Source organism: Microcebus murinus, chromosome 23 (genome assembly GCF_040939455.1).
Source record: "Microcebus murinus isolate Inina chromosome 23, M.murinus_Inina_mat1.0, whole genome shotgun sequence".
In the NCBI taxonomy this organism is placed as follows: domain Eukaryota; kingdom Metazoa; phylum Chordata; class Mammalia; order Primates; family Cheirogaleidae; genus Microcebus; species Microcebus murinus.
Window position 1 is genome coordinate 7681388 of NC_134126.1, and position 17146 is coordinate 7698533.

Consider the following 17146-nt stretch of genomic DNA (forward strand, 5'->3'; position numbering starts at 1 on the left):
TTAAAATTTATCTATAACCAGATTTTGGTGCAAATAATAGTGATTCCTGTGATTATCATTCAGAAGATAATTTCTGACAAGTTCAGACAGTGTGATTTAAAAAATTACCACAGAGTGTGTACCTGGAATGCTGGATATGGATATAACTAATATTCAATAGTCTCTATATGTCAGAGTAAATATCTCATTTATTCTTCCTGTTTTATATAATAATTTCCTTCAAAATTTGGCCATTTCTTTCACATAAAGACTGTCTTCAAAAATATAGATTTAAAAAAAATATTTACCTTGCATTTCTTTTGAAATAATATCTAATAAACTATTGAGTTTGGAGAAAGTTTGGACTATTTTAGAAGTTAAATTAGTATATTGACAGGGGTGAGCCATGGAAATATCCCGTGTTCTCAAAATTGTAGATTGTAGAACAGTGATGGGAACAAAGGCTTGTTGTAAGAAAAAGAGCTTAGTTAAACAAGCCAGAATATATTACGAACACCAGGCATTGTAAGGCCAAGTACATGTAAAAATATGGGCTATCCCAGCCGTTCTGTCAACTGGGTAAGTCGTGCTAAGGTTCATTGCTAAGGAAGAATTCTTTAATTAGAAACACCAGCGTTCTGACATGCTTTATTAGATAGTGGTTCACAAGACATGGAGAACAGCAGATAAACATTTAAATACTTGTTGCTGGTTTGGTTTGCTTGCTGTGGGTCACCTCCGTTTTGTTGTTAATTTTGGCTTTTTTAAAAAATATATGTTTTGGATATCTGATGAATTGTGAACATTAAGGTAAATTTTGAGAATATAGCCATGAAAAGATACAACCATTGCTCATAAATTGTGTATGGGTTTTTGCTATTTGGAGTACATTTTGTTTTAATTAATCCAGTAGATCAAATTTAATGCTTGACCACTCATTTTATTTTCACACATGTCCAATTTTGATATTATAAATATAACTCTCTTAGAGAGAACAGGGTTGTCTAATTCTTTGTTTTGAAGAAAGGTCAATAAAGAATATTTTCTATGCAAGGTATTAGTGGATAATTATTAAAAAGAAATGAAAAAACCAGGACTGAAAATAGTAATAATAATTCTCAGAGTGGTGATTTAGTTGATATCTTATTGTGTTTTCCCCAAAAAATGTTAGTCTCTTTTAAATGAAAATATTTCAAAGGCTTTATTTTTTTAATTTTTGTAAATATAATTGATGAAAAATCAGATTAACATTATAAGAATTTACAAATTTAATTTTCTTATTTCACCCGTTTATTAATACATTTCATTTATTGAGTGCCTTCTACATGCCAGAATCTCTTGTGTGTGATACAGATCCATCGATGAATAAAACAGACACAAATTCTTGCCTCACGTTGCCTAAACTACAGTGGAATTATTATCTTGTAAATTGAATGACATCTGTATCCAGGAAGAGGACAAGTTTAGCGGTCTACCAGCAATATTTATAACCACACACTCCTCAGTTAAAAAAGATTGAACATTTTCATTTTTTACAGATGAATAAAAAGGACCTGAAGATTATTATTTTGAAATTTTAAAAGTTTTTCCTATGGCTTCAGTAATCAGGACCTCTTTTTAACTTTTAAAAAAAAACATTTACTGAACCTTTTTTGAAAGTTCCATAAATGTATTATTGCCTTTGTCTGTAACTTTAGAAGACATACTCTTATTTATACTTCTCAATAAAATAAGTTCTGATTAAAAATCTCATTTCACCTTGTGGGCCTGGTTAACTGCAGGTTAAGTTTTGGTCTTGTTATAAAACAAGACATTTATCATCCATTTGGTTACCAGACTCCAAGATTCTTAACTTTATCCTATTATTGAGTGTTGTTCTTAGATTATATTAGTAAGCCTTTATTCATAACAGTATGAATCCCTTGGCTGAACAAGTGTTATACTTTAAGTTTTTATTCAGGCTTATTATTATTAAAAAAAAAAAAAACATTGCAAAAAATTGAAACTAAGGATACTGTCCTTAAAGGCAAGGGCAAAATATTAGTTATCTTTGTACTTGCATAGATTTTCACATAGTATATGTTTAATAAATTTTTTGAATTAACTTTTTTCCTCAAATTTTCTTAAATTGACATTTACATGACAAATTTCTTTTAATAGCAAAAAATATTTTATTCTCTTCACAAACTAAAATCCTTTTTTTTATTACTAGACTATACTAGGAAAGGCAAAATTATATTGCCAGCTACAGTAACAATATTAGATCTTGGTATCTGCAAACATTATTTCTACTCCATTTCTGTAGATCCTTTTAATCTTTATTTTAACCTGTTTTATGTTTCACTGTTTTGGTAATGAAAGATATTAATGATACATTTTATGAAATTGTTAAAAATTATTGATGACACTTGTTAAAGACTAAGGAAACAGACTTTATCCAAGGGAGAATCACTACAACAGGACCTTGTAAGTAGAAGACAGACGTTTGGCTCATCTCTGAATATAATAAGGAAAAGTGAGAATTTATAGCCAAGCGGTAGGGTGGAAATCAGTGGATAGAAAATTACTAAGAGTGAAGGGTGTCCTGGCTAAACTGACCTAACAGAATTCTTGGTGAAGACAGGTCATGGTGTCAGACATCACCTGGGGGATGGTGGAAGATGAGAAACCCAATCGGATATCTAGGGGGATCTTATATGGAGGGTTGGGATTCTGTTAAAACTGACTCAGCAGAATTCTTGCTAAAATGGGACAATGCAGAGATGAACAACAGAGCCCAAAGGTTAGGGCTTATCTGAGGAAAGAATGAAAAGGAGCCTGCCTGACTAAAAGATGGGTCAAGGAGAAAAATCACTCCTCAAATTTTACTTTAAAACTAGATTTTTCATTCCAAACATACCTTCTAAACATCTTTCATTTGAACTTTATTTAGTGTCTGATGACTTTCCTTATAAATTATAATTAATACCATCTGAATCTTACAAAGATAACTGTGCTCTATGATCACTTATGTTGAAACATCATGATATTTTACATTTATCAGATAATCCAGTGACTCTTGTACGTTCGGCTTTTAAGAATAATTTTCCCAGTGTGCTGGACAGAATTAAGGGATGGAGCTGGCCTTCTCTTCATTTTTCTAATCAGTTCTACCATTAGGTAGTAGCATTTAACTTCCTCTTTATTGGTAGGACAAGATTGTATTGACAGGATCAGGTAGGAGATTAGTTTCTTTCCTAGTATATACTCCTCAGAGGAATACTAACCCTCATTAAGATGGAAAGACTTAAAGCTGTAATTCAGAGGCACTGTATTGCCTGATCAGCTAAAATAAATAAGGAGAAGAACTCTCTGGAACACAGGTTTAGAAGAGTAAAATGACTAGAAGAATGCATTTCTAAGGTCAGCCTCAAACTGTACAGTGTGATTTAAAAGAAGGAAACTCAGGTCTTTTGAGGAAAAAAGGAAAAAAAGAGAGAAGCAAAAAAATACAATAACAAGGCTTTACTCACAAATTCATATAATGACAATCCCCTGCTGGAATAAGCAGATATAATAAAACAATCTATAATGTTATTTAAAAAAAGTTTCAATTCAGTGGATGTTCCAAAAGTTACTATGTGCAAGATAGTATGTTAAGTGTCAAGAGCCATAGGGATTGCTAACAGATAGTACCAGCCAGCAAATCTCTCATAATATGGTCATATGAACCAAGGTGTTGAAGAGGAAAACAGCAGCATATTGTTAAATTTTAGAATATTCATGAAAGGAAATCTATCCAGTCTATGCTTATTTTAATAATTTCCATCCTACCTTATTCAAAAGAAATAAAAGATAGTTATTTATATTCAAGGACACTTTTCTTTAACATTCAAAAGGAATTGCTAATTCAAATAAGTATGCATACATTTATTTTTGTAGTTTTAGATAAATTCATGTTGCTGTGATGCTTGGAGTTGAATGATACCATTTTGCCTTAGGGGTTATCACTACTTTTCAGTTTGCTTTTCCTTTTCTTACAAATTTGTTTTACTTTTTGAAAGATGTATTTTTTCTTATAATTCTTAGGCATATCCAGTGATAATTTGTATATCTAAATGTCAGAATGACTTTATTCCTATTTTTACATATTAATGTTTATTTCCACAGATGCACAAAGATAAAGCAATTATTTCTCAATACTCCTGGTGGAGTATAGAAAGAGAAAGACACAATCCTACCTATTTATATGGAAAATGGCCCGCATTGTATAAAGTATGCAAGATTTTATATCTTGATGAATTATTTGACATTTTTATATAATAAAATACCAAATTCTACGTTATTAGGCTATTTTAAAATTCAATACCTTTAAACAAATAATATGTAGTTTAAGAAAGAATAATTTTAGGTCATTTGAAATCTAAAACTACAAATTATTACTAAAATATGTAAATTAGTAAATAATGAAATGCTTATTCTTTTATTAATCTGACTATAGACTATACACAGGTCATGAACATTCAAAAATGAAAATCCATATGTAAATGCATGTAAGATGATGAATTTCATTGTATATTTAATATATTTTTAATATACTCATAAAATTTAATACTTGAGTATTGACTGCCTTCATAGAAAAGTGATGCTTTTAAAACTGTTTTTCTTACACCTAAGGATCGTTCCTGCCAAATTGTGTTATAATTTTTTAGCTGTAGTCCTGAGTTTTTATACTATTGTCCCTTAAAATAATACTTGTTAGAAATGCCCCTTACATGCTTGTCACTATCTGCAATGTTTGAGAACATGAGGAAACTGGCCTTAATTAAAATTGTATGATTGCATTTCAGGAAAATAATACAAGTCATTTAATTTCACTAAAATTTTATTATGTCTCCTATTGTGAGACACCAAGTTGGTTATATGTATCTTGAATAGTTTTTTTAGTAGTACTCTAAAGCAATTTATAATAACGCTAAGCAATCCAAACTGATTGGATTAATCTTATAATTTCTCTGAAGAAGAGATAAATCAGTTTGACCATAGTTAGACTTTTCAACCCAATAAATAACACATATAATCAGGGAAAAAATAGTTTTCTGAATTTTGAGTTTATAATACATATTTTAAAAGATATTAAATTAAATCACATTTAGTTGATTTAAACTATTACCTTCATTGAAAACATTAAATTATACAAGCAGACATTCTATGAAAACTCATAATATGTAGTTACTCAGATCACTTGCTTATAATAGCCTAAGATAATATTACTCCATTTTAATTTTTATTTCACTTTTTATTCCTATTTCTGATATTTTCTATTTTTAATTTTTATTTTAGTCCAAAGGAACAACAAAAATACTAATACATAACTTTCAATCTGCAATCATTCCTAATTGCAGTCCTAATTGCAACTTCGGTTGGAGTATGGTGCAACAGGGAGAGTATGGCCTTCAGTTTGGCTTCAAGACTGCTGCTGTTGAATCCTTGCTCTGCTGAATGTTTTCACCTTGAACCTCAGTATTCTAAACAAATGGGGACAATGTATACCACATTTTCCTGCTGGAAGGTGAAATAAGAAAATATTAGTAAAATGTTTGGAATATGAAAAGGGCTCAATAAATGTTAATTTTGTTGTGAAGAAGAAAATGCCATGTGATTTTATCAGAACTATTTTTTTTTTCCCTATGGAGTTAGGAGGACTTCCTTCAAAGTTATCCCTAGGCTGTGACCTTCTGAAGAGGGAGAAACAGGCTATTCAATTGCTATTTCTGTGTTATGGTTCTTTAAACTCAAGAGCAACAGCACAGTGCAACATGCATTGTGTTCCTCAGTTAAAAGAGGATTTATGTTTGACTGTTGACTAGGATCTGTGTTTGACTTTCATACATAGTTTCTATCTTTAGAAACTATGAATAATAGAACATAAGTGAAAAAGTTCTTAGTTTTCCACAATTATGCATGATCATAATAGTCTCTTATCATTGTGCTCAAAGCTAATAATTAATAAGGATGTGCTTATATCCTTGTCTTTAAAATGTTTTTAATATTAAAAATGTTTTGCTTTGATACTATCTGAACATGTCATTTATTTATTATGCTTACAATTTGGATATAAAAAACATTACCTCAAAACTCCATTTTCTCCTTTGCTTCAAGTATCAAAGCAATTGTCATCTTGAAGCTTAGCTCAGATGTAAAATTCTCTGTAGGTCTTTGTTTTTTCTTTCCCTACAGAAGGAGTTTTCCTAATCTTTCCTGCCATACAATATTAATTATTTCTTAAGTTAGTACTTATTTAATCAATATTCTTCATTCACTCTACCAATACTTATTAGACATTTTATTTCAGGCATTTTGGTAATGGTTTCATTGTCATTAAAGTAGGAACAATTATTTTCCTCCCAAAATTAATCTAACTGGGGGAAGGGAGATGCTGAGGGAAATAGACCAAACATATGTATGCAGTGCAAATGTTCTATCATATGGGAAGGAACAGGAGCATAAAGCATTAGTAACCAGCCTTAAAGGGTCATAGAAAGCTTTATGGGATGGAGTGATGATCTAATCTAAAGTTTTAAGGATAGGTCAAGATGGGCAGGTGAAGAGGTCCAAGTAAAAATAATGATTCAGGCAGAACTACATAAGCAAAGGTCCTGAGTAATGAGAGAAAGTGAGGTGAATTTGAGATATACAGTAAGTCTGAAGCGTAGTTGATATTTGGTTGATAATGGTGATGGCATACACACACAGGGAGGATGTAGATGAAGAGTTAAACAAGGGAAGATAATTTTATAAATTATTTTAAAGAGTTCTAATATTACTCAGAGGGGAAAGTATGCAATGACATAATTGTGGGTAAAGGAATTATATGTTCAGATTTAACTTTTTAGTACGATAATTCTGATTGTAGTGAAAATAACAGATTCAAGAGAGCCACATGGGTCTTTGGCAAACCAGTTATGAAGCTATTGCAGCCATCCCATTTAGAGGTGGTGGTGGTAGTATCTGGGGTACAGAATGAGCAAGTCAAGTAAAGTGGGGGTGGAGAGATAGTTACAGGTTCAGTTCTTAGGAAGAAGAATGCATGAACTTTTGAACTGATTGGATATGTGCAATGAATAAGAAGGTAGGTAAAAGTAGTGTTTAGGTTTAAAGAGTTGAATAGATGGAAATACCACATAGTGAGATAAAGAAGACTACTTTAGTGTAATTTTTGTGGAACATCTTAGTTTAGTTATTATAACTCTCTTTAAAAGGTTCTTATAAACATAATGATTTCAAGAGATCCCCCAAATTAATTTAAACTTGGATAGGGTTGATATTCCTATGTGTTAAACTTTTCTTCAGAAAAATTTATTTCTGAACAGCAGTGGAAAAATGTACCCAAATCAGAAGTGGAAGAAACAGAAATAACTAAAACTTAATTATTAGGTAGCAATTACTGAGTAATATTTTAAAGTAGTTACCTACACATAATTTAAGAAAACCTTCCCACCTTTCCATATGTTAAGATGGATAACTATGTGCGATGATGCTTGTTCATTTGTTCCACTACAGTAACCATACTGTAGCATGTTTTATACCTTAAATATACACAATATAGTTTAAGTATGAGGGGGTACGAAGACCATGAGCATCCTCAATATATTTTATAAAAAAAGACGATAAAACCGTGGTTCTGGGTAATTACCTATTGAAAAATTATCGAAGTTTAGAACAGACTCTTAAATGCCATCTAGGTCAATTTTATCCTACTTTTATATAACACTTTGTGTATTACAAAATCATGTGTTTGAGTATAAAGAGTTGGGTTTAATTTTATGATATGAATTGCATGATTTCATACCAGTACAAAATATGATTTAAAACACGTCATGTCCTTACCATATGCTAGATACTATTCTAGGTGATGTACAAATATTAACTCATTGTATTTTTGTAACAGACTTATGAGGCGATCTTCTACAACAGTTGAAGATTCTGAGGCACAAAGAAAGTTCAACTTGAAGTTCAACTTGAAAGTTCAAGTTGAACTTTACAGAGTTCAAACATCTACATAGTTGGGAGAGGGGCTGGGATTTTAACACAGGAAGGCTGGCTCCAGAGTCCGATCTCTTGAACACTATCTCTACTGTCTCTTGATGTTATAAACTTACTAGTTGTTGGATTTGGAGAAAATTTGACTTTGTTTTCAAATAACTATTTTCCAAGTTACTAATTAGGAAGGGTGGAATAATTTTTGTTTAATTATTTTCAGTCACATTTTTGTTCACATTTATGTTTGGTAATAAAATAGTTCTACTCAGATGGTATTACTGTGAGTTCCATTGAGTTAAAAGTTATTGCCTTTCAGATTAGATATGTAATATGGACTTAAAACAAGTAGTAGGTTTGAATAATTTGTTCTACCCTTCTTTGTGAAATAAAAATAACTGTTATTGAAATTTAGAAAATATGATTATTTGTAACGACGAAATTTTGCTAGTTTGAATGTGTATATGATCAGCAGAATAAAAATGTGAGTGAGATGTTAACAGAGATGAGCAATATTTATTAATAATAGGGGGATTATGCTTTACCAATACACATAAGAATAATTCTAAGTTTATAAATGTAATAAACTATGTTCCTTTGAAGATAAACAGTATAGTCCCAATATGAGAAAAACAATATGTAAAAAAATGCTATTTTTCAGTAGATTTGAAAGTTATGAATTTATGAGTTGAATCATTTGACAGTGTTACATTTATACATATAATTGATGGAGGTCCAAAATCTTTCCATTATATTATGTTATTCCTTCTTATGGTAAATTAACTTTAAAATGTCTTCACTTGTAAAACTTCCTATATTGTTTACAATAGAGGGCATTTCTTAATCCTCATAGTGGACCAATTTATGATTGGGGCAAATTATATAGTATATGGGTAATGTCATTTTAATTTTGTAGTAAGTAAAATGTGAGTCTGATGATCTAGGTCACTCATTGAATCACTGTTTTGAGATATTTTAGAGTTGCAAAATAATTGCTGTATATTTCTCATATAGGAATAGTTTAGGATTAAATTACAAATTGTAGTGTTATATCTAGAGAAGCAAGTTAAAACTATCAGTTCTCTATCCAAACTCCAGAGAAATATGGTAGCTACTGTAATTGAAAGTTTTTACTCAATACTGTGAATTTTGATTTTTTAAGAGATTTTGCTGACTAAAATATCTCGTAACTAAAACTTTCTCAATCAGAATCTTTATGCTTTATAGTTCTATGTGGTATGGATAATACTATTTGAAAAGAGTGATGAGGATGGAAAGTAAAGTTAAATTAAAATATTTTTAGAATTTTTTTGTAGCATATAGGCATTGCATCAAGAGCTTTATATAAAGTTCCTTATACCATACCATACTGAGATTACACATCTTGTTATTTTATTTTGAGATGGTTATAATGTAATGTATGCAGTTTCATAGTTTATGAATAATCTGCATTGTCTTAGTTTATGTGTATAAATATGAATTTTGCAGGTATGAGTATGTATCTCATGAATAAACAGAGATGCACATTTAAATCTTCTAAAGGCCTTGGAGACAATTTAATTATGATTCTGTTTAAATAATCAGTGGAGCTATTCGTCCCTAAGAAAATAATGGAAAAAAAATACTTGGGCAAACACACTACTCCACACTTCCACCCGCCTCCCCCACATCTGTCCTTTCATCGATCTGGCTCTATGATCTATCTCTCTATCTTGATATCTAGATAGATAAGAAGATATACACACACATACATTTATACATTTATGTGTTCTTAGACCTACATTTTTACTTCAAGTTTATCTAGATTATGGAAATAACTACATGGATGTCTTTAATTCATTTTTAAAGCATTTATCTAAAATAATTATAAAATAAACAATTAAATATACTTAGTATTAACATCAGTGACAAAATTTATGAAATATTTAAACATATTAAATGTTTAGGTTGAAGGTGTCCATTTTTTTTTTTTTTTTTTTTTTGAGACAGAGTCTTACTCTGTTGCCCAGGTGAGTGCTGTGGCGTGAGCCTTGCTCACAGCAACCTCAAACTCCTGGGCTCAAGCGATCCTCCTGCCTCAGCCTCCAGAGTAGCTGGGACTACAGGCATGCGCCACCGTGTCTAGCTAATTTTTTTTCTATTTTTAGTAGAGACGGGGTCTCGCTCTTGCGCAGGCTGGTTTCAAACTCCTGACCTTGAGCGATCCTCCCACCTCAGCCTCCCAGAGTGCTAGGATTACAGGCGTGAGCCTCCGCACGCAGCCGTAAAGGTGTCCAATTTTGTAAAACATTTAAGGTGAAAAAAGAATATTAACTGAAACTTCTGATTGTTGCTCAATAGGCTTTAACGATCTGCTGGAGGACATTGTCACGACAAGACCTGTAATGACTCAGGACCTTATTTTCCATTAATATAAAAAAAGAGTGCAAAGTATAAAAGATACACACCTGTCAAAAATTTGTTTTGCATCTTATTTTCCTTTACTATCATTTAATTGAAAATAATGATATTGGATTAAAATTTAGAAAATTACCCGCCTCAGCCCCTTAACTGATAGAAAAGAATCTTCCAAGGATTAACTAATTGCCTGTGTATTTTGTCTAGGTGTTGAGGGAAAGCTAAGAGAATGAAGGCTCTAAACCCCCAGTGGAAGCATGATATGGCGGCGCAGAGCTGGTGCTGAATTGCTCTCTCTGATGGCTCTATGGGAGTGGATAGCACTGAGTCTCCACTGCTGGGTGTTAGCGGTTGCTGCTGTTTCGGACCAGCATGCCACAAGCCCCTTCGACTGGCTCCTCTCTGATAAGGGACCCTTCCATCGCTCACAGGAATACACAGATTTTGTGGACAGAAGCCGGCAGGGATTTAGCACGAGATACAAGATATACAGGTATGAAGCAAAGGGAAAGCAATTACAGAGATATCATCCTTGAAGGTTGTGTATAAATAAGTTTCTCTAAGGGAAAGTTGCAGATGGGAAAGGGTTATTATCAGAGGGGTTATTACTTATCATGCACCAGAGCAATGTTTTCTTGCTATTTCAAAATATTTCTTGTATATGTAATATATTATGAAAAAAATAGATAACGATGACCACTTGTGTATCACTCCTAAATTTTAGAATGCTACACTGCCTTAAGGTAAATGTCAATGTACCAGGAGGCTGAGTTTCTCACTTTAAATAGCCAAAATTTAAAAATGAATTTGCTTAAATCACTTTCTCTTTCTACCTTATACCATGCTATGTTACCTTTTTAGCCTAAATGACAATGCTACCTTCTACTAGTCACTGAGAAGTCGAGTCACCTCATCCTTTTTTATCTGAAAGGTAATTGTGCATTCAGAAGCTAAAGGAAACAGCAATGGAATAAAACAAATAGCAGATAAACAGGACATGATAGCAAAGACCAAAGAAAAGGAGGAGGTTAAGATATATGACCTTTAACTTTTGTCACTCTTCTATATTTGAAAGCTAAATATGCTACACAAAGAGTTGTATATTGAATCCAACCAATGCTGCCTGCTGTCCTAAAGTCCAGTGAATCCATTGGTAGAGGAGTGAGTGTACAAGTGGTTGCCTGAATAGAGTAGATTGTATTGATCTATGCCATAAAGAATATTTTATGTAAAGTAATCATTTCGGTTTGATTATTAGCAATAGAAGTTTATAATTTCCAGGTTTTAGTTTAGCATTTATGTAGAAGCAAATTTTGTTTTGTATTTTTGTGTGTGTGTGTATCTAGGTAGATATGGTTCTATAAATATTTTATTTTATGTTGTATGTGCACCAGAGGGCACTGTGCTTCAGGTCTGTCTGTAGTCTTTTATATAACATTATGAGAAATTTATTAATCCTATCAGCAATATATATTTACAGAAGAGACTGGATTTCCTGAACGAGTTGCATGAAGCATCACATGATTATTGCTGTGTTTTTTTTAAAAAATAAGAAATTTCTTAGTCCAGGCAGCCAAAGTACTGTCACAAGTCTAAAGAAAGGATTTATTTTATGTAAAAAAAAAAATGAAATGAGAAATACTAAAGATTTTCTTTCTGAAATGCAGCAGAAACAGTCAATATTTTATGATTTCTGGTTCATTCATTTTTATATGTGTTTGTTGGTTTGGCCAGGTTTTCCTCACAGATTGTATGAAGCTACTTGAATTTAAGATTGTAAGAATGTCTTATATTTTAGCATTCTGCAAGAGGATTTTTAACTGTCTGTCAAACAAACGGATGCCACGGCCTGTCTCGGCAATCTATTGGCATCTCTATCTGGAGGTCTGAGGTGTTGTCTTATGTGTTACTGCTGTGGTTTGGCTTATCGGTCGATCAGCTGTGAGTTGCAAACATGGCTTGACATGTTTTTAGAGGTTCAGGGCTGAATGAAAGACATTATTTGGATCATAACAGTGAAAGGTAATGAAAGAAAATAATACTTTGAGGTTTGCTTGCAAGGCTCATACATTCTGTTTAGTTTTTATGAGATTCTCTTCCTGAAAACCTTCATTAGTTCTGTGCTCTTCGTTTTTCCAATGCCTTTACCTTTGTAGTTTGAATAACATATATGGATATTAAGTCTATTTATAAAAAATAGATTATGAAGTTCCCTCTTATCTCTGAGCTAGGTTATAACTTCTTATGAAAACTTTTAAACATTTCTAATGATCCTATGATCATTGACAGTTGCTATAAATGAACAATATATACTTGATTGGCATAAAGTATCTGCAGAGTGAGATCATTAATTATTTTATGTCGTGTCGCTAAATTTTAAACAATTATGCTATATAATATTTCACTTATTTTAAAATATAAATATATAATAATAAACAATGTAATTTTACATTGATGTATACATTTCACTGCATTTGCATTTAGGAATACATATTCTTACAGATATATGTATTGGTTCTCTAATGATCCTGCTATGTTAAAAAGCAAATTAAGAACATTTTAAAGTAAAGTCATACATATTCTACTACATTTAGGAGGAAGACTTTTATCTATGTTATCAGAGGAAAAAACAGCTACTTATTAAAGACATCTATGATACATTGATAACTACATGATTTTACTTTCATAATAAAACATCAGGAGATGAAAGATTATTAAAAATAGTCTATTCATTAGGATTCTTTTAGACTTCATGAAGTAAGGTATTGCATTTGTCCAATTATTACTTTCTTAAATTTCAGAGAATGACATCTACCTATCTATTCAATGGATCCAAATTTTTCCACAGGAAGTTAACCTTTATCTTTGAGAGGTTAGAAAATCTCAAATTCAGGGATTAGAATAGCTCTCTGTTATTTTGTTTATTGCTTATGTCTTTAATATTTACTTCCAAAAAGTAATTATTAGAGACTTCATATTTCATAAATATTTACCCTAAAATACAGAATTTGTGAATATTTAAAACACATAGAAAATAATTTTTTCATATTTAAGTACTTGATTTATCATTTTATATGATCATGTAATTTCCTAAAGTGATCATCCAAAGTCTACTAAATACTTCTTATGACTATCCTAAGCACTTTCATGTGGCATATTTCATTGACATTGTTTCTGAAAGGTGTTCCTTATGAATGTAAAACATATTATGCCTGTTAAAATAATTAGGTCAAATCTCTTTCAGTTGTCTTTTTTCATTTCATCGTCTTGTCCAGCAACATATTTTTCTTTCATCCCAAATGTTAGAACAGCAAGATTACAACAATCAAAGATTTCTAAGATCATAAGAAGGGCTTTGATTAAAAAAAAATCACCATTTTACTTTGAAAAAATTTGTTTTTGTTAACTAACAGGACTTATATTTGTATTTTTAAACTAATGTATATATACATTATCTTCAAGTTTTACTTCTGAAACTACATTATGACTTAAAATAAAATATGATTAACTTATGGGTAGGTCACTGAGTTGGAGGAATTAGAATGACAATGCTGAAATGTAACTTGTTATTCAGTCAGCTATAAAACTTGGATTTCCAGCTATCTTTCCCTTTTATCTACAAATGGATAACAGCAGCTAAGGATAGGGCATTTTAAGTACGTGTCCCCACTTTTAGAAAATGAGTTATGCCTGGAAAATTTTTTGTCCACCTCTGAAGCATAGAACAGGAGCACATTTAGCTGTTGACTAAGTTGACAGCCTGTGTTTGTGGTTATATTCTAGAAACACCCTCAGTCAGTAAGTCCACCAGGATATGTATCATTTTCTTTAGGCTGTGGAAATCCTCGTCCTTTAAATAAGTTACAGGAGCTCTAGCCAAGGCACTCACTTTTAGTTACTCAAACTTAGATGCAGTTGTCTGGAACCACACGCAGTCATTGGCTGGCGATTTCAATCCCGTGAAAGAAACATTTCACATATGTAAATCTTCATATATCCTGATACAAAATAAAAGTCTTTTTCCCCCCTAACTTCTACCATTCTTTGATCAACCACATGTACAAGTGAATCATGGGAAAATGATGATTTTCTTACGATCTTTCAAAAAAAATATAGCTGTGTTGTATTATTACAACTTAGCGTGCTCTCTCACAGCAATGTTGCAAAGAATGGTCCAAATTTGAGTGAGAACAGGAGACAATTGAGATGGTGTGCCTTCTGGTCTTTAAAGTCATGTTCCCTGAAAAAAATTATATTTAAAAAATGACATAGAAAGGATAAGATAGTCTAGAAAAAGTTAAATATATAGTCACTTAGTATATAACAGAATTATATTATATTAGTGTGTGCAAAAGAGTGAACTTTCTTCAATATGAGTATCCGTATAAGAAAAGCAGAAATTAGATTCATTCTTCATATAATGTACATGAATCTATTTTATATGAAATAAGGATCTAAATAATGAAGAAAAAAATATTAAGTTTCAAGAAGAAAATAGAGGAAAATATCTTCGTGATATTGAGATAAAGATTTCTTAAAGTACAAGGTATGAAGCATTAAAACATTCAACTTGAATGAAAAATCCAAGTTTTAAAAAATTAGTCATGATATTAAGATAGGACATTGTCTCTTTTATTTTAATAAAGTCTATGAATATTCTTCATCAGGAATAAGAACTGGACAGGTATTTATTGATTATCATAAATAATATGAAATGATGAAGATGATAGCATTTACAAAAAGCTTATTCATTTAAGAATATATACATTTTTACAATAAAAACTATGGGGATTCTGGTTTAAGATGTATTCTAAATAGCAATTTCTGACAAAATCCCTTTAAATTTTGTACTAAAATACCATGACTTTGCAGGAAAGAAAATGAAAAGCCATAGCAACACAATATTATGGTTGATACATAACTTTTTTTTGCCAGAATATGAGAGGTATTTTTTAAATAAATAGTTATAAGATTCAGTGATTAGCAAAGCATATTTTAGTGCTTAAGATAGAACACACCTAATAGTCTGGACCAGGGGTCCTCAAACTTTTTAAACAGGGGGCCAGTTCACCGTCCCTGAGACCGTTGGAGGGCCATGGGAGAGTGAGGTGCACATTCCACACATGCGCACTGTGGGCAGGGGAGGAGGGGCTGCTAAGCAGGACAGGCAGCAGCGGTAGAAACACCCAGCGGGCTGCATGCGGCCTGCGGGCCGGGCCGTAGTTTGAGGACCCCTGGACTCTGGACAAAGGCGGCACTTACCCTAAATATAGAAGGGGGCTTTACCATCAGCTACTTACTCAGAAACCCAGAGTTAGTGCTTAATAGAAACCTGCAGCTCGCTGTCCTTACAGCAGGATGCTGTTTTGCCATGTAGCCACAGTACAAATGAGCTCTGTCTCTCGCCCACCCTCATATTTGGTGACAGTACTATTTCCAAGAATAATATAGTTGGAAGCAAGTTGCCAAAGAAGGATGCCCTGTCCAATATTTGGGACATACTTATGCCAAAGGTCATTTGTTGTTTAACTTAATTCTAATTTAACTCATTGCTCTGCATTTTTATTTGCTAAATCTGGCAGCCCTAGAAGGAAATGTATAAGTACTGATATTGATGATTATGTATCATTGACAAGCATTTTCAGAAGTAAATTACAAACAGAGAGAGGGAGCGCTCTGAATGTAGTCCATGTAGTTCTCATGGACTGTTTTATTTAGAGGATTAGAGAAATTAATATCAGGTTAAATCCTGCCTCAGCTATACACTGACAAACCCAAACCAGTGCACGTCAGTGCACATCATAGCAAACCGAAGAGTGAATTGGAAATAGTTCACATGCTCTGTCTCTTAGCAAAATCTAGGTATTATTTTTATAATCTGGGTGTTATCTTTATTTCACATGACATAAATAAAATAAAATGGTAATAGCAGGTTCGTAGTTACAGTATGTGGCAGTAGGACTGCAACATGCAGGGAGACCATGCTTACTGGAGGAAGAAAGGAATAAATTTTTAAAATGTCAGAGCAAAAGAAGTAAATAGTTATCCTGAAGATATGGTGGGAGACATTACCTCTTCATGGTCCCTCCCCTGATACACACGCAGTAAAGTAATCACACATGCACACTTGGATACCGCAACAGGTTGTAGAAAACTGTGAGCTATAAAGTGCAATGCTTCTGATCTCAAAAGCAGAATGGGAGCATCAGAACAAATAGATAAGCATTAAAACAAAAATCAACTGTTGTTAATTCTTACATCTGCATTTGTCTGCCTTTTGCAAAAATCACTTGCAAATATTTCTTTAAAAGTAATATCTAAGACTCTTATACTTCTTTGTGTTCCTGTATATTCAAACAAACAAATTTTGTAATTACTTCTCTTTCCCTCACCACACCAACTGTTTTCTATTTCTTGTATGTTATATTGAAGAGCCTATAGTAGGAAGAAAGCTATTTATCCCAGTTGTTTGATTTACTATAAACCATTATATTATTCTGTTAGTACACGTTGCAGTGCAGTGATAAATAAAGGAGAGTATTATAAGTAGAGATTTTAAATAATAATCAGAATACATAAATAACCAAAATTATTTGAATATATTTATTCTGCAACTACATTCATCTCTAATTTTGAGATTAAATCATGTAAAAATATTTTAAATTTTGTTATTTAATTCTAATTCACAACTGGACTATACATACGAATTTATACTTCAAGTATCCTTCAGTTGACATTGAAAAAATTTTAG

At 32.0% G+C, this 17146-nt stretch overlaps 1 protein-coding gene across 3 annotated transcripts in view; it reads left to right on the plus strand.

Moving 5' to 3' along the window:
• Positions 1-17146, plus strand: part of BRINP3 (BMP/retinoic acid inducible neural specific 3) — a 439645-nt gene that overhangs the window by 12417 nt on the left and 410082 nt on the right. For all 3 annotated transcript variants that reach the window (XM_075997012.1, XM_012773900.3, XM_012773895.3), the window contains one exon: positions 10603-10888. In XM_075997012.1, the coding sequence (XP_075853127.1) occupies positions 10653-10888 (236 nt within the window). In that variant the 5' untranslated portion in view covers positions 10603-10652. The remainder of the gene's footprint in view (positions 1-10602; positions 10889-17146) is intronic.